The sequence below is a fragment of the Zea mays genome, chromosome 1, assembly GCF_902167145.1.
Source record: "Zea mays cultivar B73 chromosome 1, Zm-B73-REFERENCE-NAM-5.0, whole genome shotgun sequence".
NCBI lineage: Eukaryota > Viridiplantae > Streptophyta > Magnoliopsida > Poales > Poaceae > Zea > Zea mays.
In genome coordinates, this window is record NC_050096.1 from 24744469 (window position 1) to 24751777 (window position 7309).

Consider the following 7309-nt stretch of genomic DNA (forward strand, 5'->3'; position numbering starts at 1 on the left):
ATATGAACTTCATGGTGAATGGACATGAGTACAACCAAGGGCACTACTTAGCCGATAGCATCTATCTCTAGTGGTCAGTGTTTACGAAGACCATTTCCCTCTCATATACTCCAAAGCAGTGGATGTTTGCTGTCTGGTAGGAGGGCACACGAAAGGACATAGAGCTAACATTTCGGGTTATAAAGGCCCACTTCCATATTCTCCCTAGCTCATATCGTTTTTGCACATCAAGTACTCAATGTGATCATACATGCATGTATCATTCTGAACAACATGATCATTGATGATTGAAAGGATTGTAGATGTCTAAGAGGAGGTGAATTATGATAACTATTTTTATACTAATCTAGATCTCTAATTTTTCATCTTAAACAAAACCTATGTGAATAAGCAAGCGAACTCGTGGGGAGAGGAGAGGAGAGAAAAATGATCTAAATATAATATTAATCATTGGATTTGAATGAGTAAAATATAGTAAAATTATCTAGTGATCTGAATTTTGGTTTCGAGGGTGTGATATGTGCGGATGTAATTTGTTTCGTGGATTTAGAGAAGGTTATTAGTGTGGAGGTAATTTGGATGTGTGGATTTTAGTTAAAATCGGGGGTTATACAGGAGTATAGACTACAGTGTTCTTTTCGTCAAACAGCTGGTCATTCACTGTCGTCTAATAGAAGTGGTCTTTTCGTTCTGAGTTCTGACGTTGTACGCATCGTTCGAAAAGAATCCTTGTACACTTGCTCATTCACACCCCCCCCACCCCCCAATAAAATGGAGAAATGGATGATCCGATACTATGGCTGCGTCTCAGCGCATGGCAATGTTATTATTAGCCATGTACCAATGTACATTATCAGTACGAGGCACAATGTTATTATCGATGTAGATTATCAGTACGGGGCAGGTATATCATCAGCCATGCAGGTGCAGGATCTGTACGTGGAGCTTAGAGCGGAACAGCGCTGAGTCCAGGAAGGAACTTCTTGAGCCTAGCTGCGGCCTCCAGCACCCTGTCCCTGCTGTTGAACGCGCTGACACGGATGAAGCCCTCGCCGCCGGGGCCGAAGCCGCTGCCCGGCACGGTGATGACGTGCGTCTTGTCGAGTATCTCGGCGAACACGTCCCAGGAGCGGCGGCCCGGGAAGCGCACCCAGACGTAGGGCGAGTCGGTGCCACCGTACACCTCCTTGCCGAGCGACGCGAAGGTGTCCACAAGCACCCGCGCGTTCTCCTTGTAGACGCCCACGACGCGGCGCACGGCGTCCCGGCCTTCCTCCGTGGAGAGGCAGGCGAGGCCGCCGGCCTGCGCGACGCTGGAGGCGCCGTTGAAGCAGGTGCAGACGATGCGGTCGAAGTCGCGCGCGACGGGGGAGCCGTCCGCGTAGCGCAGCTCGTCGGGCACCACCGCCCAGCCGAGGCGGACGCCCGTGAAGCCGGCGAACTTGGAGAAGGAGGAGATCTCGATGGCCACCTCCCGGGCGCCGGGCACCTCGTAGATGGACCGCGGCTTCGTCTTGTCCCCGTCGCCAGCGGCCTCCGACGACGACGACACGTACCACGCGTACGCCGTGTCGAACACGATGATGGAGCCGTTGCGGCGCGCGAAGTCCACCAGCTCGCGCAGCTGCGCCGCCGACGCCGCGTGCCCCGTGGGGTTGTTGGGCGAGCAGAAGAAGATGACGTCGGTGCGCGGCACGCGGGAGAGGTCCGGGAAGAAGTGGTTCTCCGGCGCGCACCGCATGTACGCGATGCCGGCGTACTTGCCGGCCTCGTCCGCGCTGCCGGTCTGCCCCACGATCACGCCGTTGTCCACGTAGCCCTGCATATATGCATGTGAGCCGACCGATCGAGAGAGCACAACTGCCGATGGAGAAATGCATGGTTGTGTGTAAGCGCAGCACGTATGCGTACCGGGAAGGTGGGATCTTGGACGGCTATGGTCACGTTGGGCCCGAACAGCGTCTGCGTGCAGAGGGCCGGGAGGAAGAAGAAGATGAGATTCTGTAGCGAACTGGTATTGAATAGCTGGCTATGTCTGTGTCTGTGTCTGTGTCGCACGTACCTGGAGGCGAGCGATGTCACACTGCGCTCCGTCCGAGATGAACACCTCGGACTCTTGAATCCCCATGTCTGGGTACACTTCCTCAGCTATGACCTTGCGCAGATTCTGCACATATATATATGTTCGCGAAGCAAAGCAGCAGGTTCAGTTCAGTGAAGCAAAGCATGCTATCCCCCTAGCTATCTTCAGATTAACTACAGTGTAGAGTTCCCGCCGGTTGGCAGGAGGACCACCTGCACATTACATTACATTACCATTTGCCCCTGCTCCGGCCCATAACCCTGGTACCCTTCTGGAGTGGATAACGCAAGTACATACTGCAAAAACAGGGCAAGTGATTCGGTAATGTATCCAAACAAACCAACAAATAAAAACCAAGAGCTAGCATCTCCAACAAGTGGTTCAAAATAGTGCCAGCAGAATTAAAATACTACATTGTTTAAAGTGTTTAGGGCACTTAAGACAAACTGAGCTTCAACATTTAAACCCTAAATCATGTATTTTAGAAAGTAAATTATATTATTAAGAAAAAAATATGAATAATATATAAATAAAGATAGTGTACTAATATGAGGTGTAATATATTTGGTCACTTTATGGTGTGCTCTATAATTTTTATATAAAAAAGTATATGATACTACTGGGGCTGTTTTTTATGGATTGAGTTCTATATTTTAAATATAGAGCACTGATCTAGGGCCCGTTGGAGATGCTAGCTGATATAACATAATCTTGGCCAAATTTTTTTAAAAAGAGAAAATTCGTTGGGCTGGACCGCTGTGCGAGGCCGAGGCAGAAGACGTGCATGAACCCGGACCGAACTAAAGTCAGCAAGCAGCATGTGAGTTCACGGGTCGCTCTCGTCGAATCCTTTTTGTGTCCCCTGTCATGCATGATCCGAAGACATCCCGTTGACCGGAAGAATGCTATATTTGTAAATATGCTCTCTTGGAGTATTGGGTCGGTGGTATTTCTTTCTTTTTCTTTTTTTCAAGGATGCCAGCTGATGCTGTACGTAAGTTTAGAAACAAACGTGATGTTTCTGAAAGAAAGCCAAACAAACGTGGTGGCTGTGGCTCTACGTGTGGAAAATGGCGAGAACAAGGAGGGCCATGACGTGGCAGCAGTGAAGTACTCCTCGTGTCCGTGGGGAGCATCATCCTTATATTTTTTTATCTCTACTACGAGTCGAATATATTTAGTTCTGATCGAAAATATATAAAAAACATTATATTGCTGGAACTTGTTACATGCGTGATTAGTATCATTAAGTCAGCCACTGATTGATTATATATATTTTTTATAATAAACTTATATATTTAGCGATAAAAATGACATTTATATTATCTACAAGTCTAGCTAGCTAAATTTGAGATGTCGGCATGCATGAATCTTATAACGATATTCTGCTTGAGGAAAACCTTGACGGAGGAACTTTCTCGATCGGTAGGGGGGGAAAAAAGCGCAGCCATGTCAAAACAAAATGGCACTGGGGCACTGTAGATTCAGAACCTGACGGGACGGGTGCATGCATTCAGCTATTTTCCGGGCTGAGGGACTGATATTGGCACTTACCGAATACCACCGCAACGTGCTCTTCGCTGCGTCGTCGTCGTCTAGCTAGGTGGAACTTCTTTTATGTATGAATGTATATATGTAAACGAAACGTGTGAGAATATAATCTGGTAGTACACGTATATAATAACAGATAACCATAATTAAGCACCGGTCATTTTTACTGTTTCGAGTGAGGACTAAGTTTACACAGCTAATTTTTTTTGAAGTAAAGTTTACACAGCTAATTAAGCAGCTCACCCCAAACAAGTAACTATATAGTTCACGTAATCTTATTTAAGGCAGTAGCAGGTAAGACTGCCGTAACAGCAGCCATGGCTACCTCTTGCCACTCTCTCCCAAAATTAGTTTCCTTGGCAAAAATTAGAAATTGCTCACCCTGCTGACTCACCAAACAACTGGACCGTTGTTAATTAATTATGTCCAGCAACTTTTTATCGGTATATATAATATAGTGTAGGTGTGGTCGTTGCAGCAGGGGTCCTATTAAAGTCTCAAATATGTATTGCATCGTCACGGCTACTAGACCTTACCCTCCGGTGTCTTGTTCAATATATTTTAGCACAGCACACATCTTTGAGATTATATCTCACTACATGATGTTATATGGTACCATATTAATTATTTAATTAACTCTTTTTTTGCTAGCCCTGATATGATCAGAAGAATATTGACCAGCCACGCATTTTCCAGCACACTTCGGTGATCGTTCGGTACCCCTGCATGGAAGGTTCTGCCTAGCGTGCATATATGATGTAAACCAGTTCTCTTTGTTTTATATATATGATGAAAAATACAAGAACTATCACCACCACAGAATAATTAGGTATTTTGCACTAAAAATAATATAGTTAGCGCGCCAAATGGCTACTTCTTATTATTGGACACTATTTTGCTTTCAAAATCAGTACTGACACTTTTTTTTTTTGCTTAACCACCGCCTCATGCAGCTTTACATTGGCTCAGACTTTCTCGCGCGTGCATGCATGCATGCTCATGCTCAGCAGAAAAGGATGGAAGAAGAGTGATGAGAAAGAAGCGCAGTTCGCAGAAGAAAAGGAATACCTCGGCCATAGCTGACGTTACGACGCTTGGAATGGGTTCGGTTGTGTCGCCGATGCCCAGGCTGATGACCTTGGCATCAGGGTACTTCTTCAGGTGAGCTTCACGCTTGATGCTAATCTGGTTCGATCGAGGAGGACCAAACACGTTATATATATAAGGTAATGGAAAGACATGGTGAGCTACGCTTGTTAAAGGTCGTCGTCAAGTCTCGGCACACCTCCGGGAACAGGTAGCCCTTCTGAAGCTTCTCCATGTTCGGATTGCGCAGCACACTGGTCCGAGGAGCTGGATTGTCGTAGTGGTAGTAAACATGGGGAAGAAGCTAATAAGTAGGTAATTACCTGCTGAACCGGGAAGAACGCAACGAGGACGATGCAGTATATATACGTACCTCCTCCAGCGGTCTTCACATGGATGGGTGCAATAACATCGTCCACCAGCGGAAGGACAGACGACTTCTCAAGGATCCTGTGTATGGAGAGGATCAGACGAAGACAAAAGGTGCATGTAGATAAATGATTTGAATTCTTAACTACATATGCATGCAAGTAACGTACATATATCTCGCGTAAAAATAAACTAGCTGAAAAACTAAGTATATATATGCAGTACTTGGAGATCATGTTTGCAGGCATGGATGGATCTTGAGTCTTGACTAGCTAGCTAGCTAGGTAGGTAATATAAGCTACTAGCAAGCCTGAGGACGAGCTCCTGATGAACGTGTTTCAAGTGTCGGAGTGAGAAAGGCTATCGTTCAAAGGTGGCGAGAGCAGAATGTGAGCAAAATGCTGGATTTATAGAATCCAGAGAGAGCGCTTGCCCCGCTAGCTCGTTCTATCGGCCAGCTAGCTAGCTGCTGGGTCGACAAGCTAAGCGTTGAAAAGTAGCCCGGTCCTTTTCCTTTTAAAAAAAATTAATAAAAAGGAAATTAAGGGACTACTACCCCGAATGGACCTTGAAAATGTTTTCCATGGTCTTGAGTTTCAAACGGCGGACTCCTCTTGCTGTCAAGGCTGCATACAGTCCTCAGAGTTAGCTAGGAAAAGGTTGGTCCATTCGCACAAGCGCGAGGCCCTGCTTGGTCTATCATGTTCACACTGTGCCTGCTGCATGCCCACATACATATACACAGTCCAAATGTTCTATGAGACTATCTATAGACATCATACACATGTAACCTTTTGTTTCTCATCATCACCGGCATTACCCACATCCACTAAACAGGCCTGTGAAACTCGACGATATACCGACCTCACAGTCACTGCAGGCTCACATGAATAATGGATAGACCGATGCTGAAATCTTCTTTCAGATCGATATGCATGCATACGCACACATGCATCGTTACTTGTTTTACCAGCAGCATATTTACATGGAACCGTGTAAAATCGAGTTGAAGCAACAGGGATGAGGAAGACTAGCTAGCGGCCAAAATACTGTTTGCCTATATCAGTTCGTGTGTGTACTTAACTCTTTTTCGATTGCTATATTGCCAAAAATATTTGGATGATAATTTATCTTGCTCTAGAAATAGAAACGACAGTCAACATTAATCATATTATCAGGTCTTGGACAAGTAATTGTGGTCTAGTATAAAAAAGTTACTACTTACTGTAATATCAACTTTATTTTGGTCTATTTGGCTTATTCGAAACGAGGTGACTTTTAATCAAAAACCAATATCATCAATTGTGTAGGTCATTTTCAGAGGTACCCACTGGCTCAGGTTTTAGAGACTCCTACAGAAGGAGGAAGTACAACAAGAAATTCTCGATATGTGACAAGCTTTAGAAGTGATGGTGATGGAAATCTTTGCGATTCATCGATGGCGATCAAATGCAAGACTTATGTGTGCCTAGTGTTTATTTTCCATAGCTATGTTATTTGGTTTTGTCGAGTTAGTTTCATTTTTCAAATAAAGAACTAAATAACTGTCCATTGAATCAATAATTGACATGTAATGGTTGTACGTATCTGATGATGCGAAAAGCCGGAACACTTATTTCCATTATCAAAAAAATTTTCGTGTGTGTACGTAATGCTGGGCCTCATCCAACAACTGCAGGGTCGGTATTATTGTATGATTTGACTTAGGTGCATGCATGGATGTTATTAAGAACTGACCATGGAGATCGTTCAGCGCCTCCTGACTCCTGTGTACATCTGCGTACCCTAGGTGCCGTTTGATTTTTATATTTGTAATTAATTGGGTAACTGATAACGTTAAATTATGTTTGCTTAAATTCAACCATAATCAGATATCATACTAAAAATTGATATCGGTCTATTCAAACTTATTATTACCACCAGTACTCGAATGTAAACCATTATTATTATTATTTACGTTATATTTTGTGAACTAAAGGGCACCAAAAAAAACTTGATCTGCTGCTCCAGGGTAATGGATAATAATTAGGACATCCTGCACAGATGCATGAGACATGCATGCATGCTCATGCGTTTCCAGACAAAGGGCCTCTCTGTTCCTTCAAAAACACAACTGTTCTAACTTCTAACTTGGAGTTTCCACTGCGTTCCGCAGTCCTCACGTGGAATGGTTCTGTGTGCTGGATTGATTTTGCATATGTCTTGCTGGATCATTTCCTC

The 7309-nt window shown here is 44.6% G+C and overlaps 1 protein-coding gene across 1 annotated transcript; it reads right to left on the minus strand.

Moving 5' to 3' along the window:
• Positions 1–784: 784 nt before the first annotated feature.
• On the minus strand, positions 785–5479 carry LOC103632470 (aminotransferase ALD1 homolog). The gene is made up of 8 exons (XM_008654283.4): positions 5315–5479; positions 5094–5170; positions 4920–4987; positions 4703–4819; positions 2317–2379; positions 2063–2167; positions 1912–1962; positions 785–1819 (listed from the first exon to the last, which is right to left on the minus strand). Exons 1-8 carry the CDS (start codon positions 5335–5337, stop codon positions 947–949), a joined length of 1377 nt encoding a protein of 458 aa, XP_008652505.1. The 5' UTR covers positions 5338–5479; the 3' UTR covers positions 785–946.
• Positions 5480–7309: the final 1830 nt, after the last annotated feature.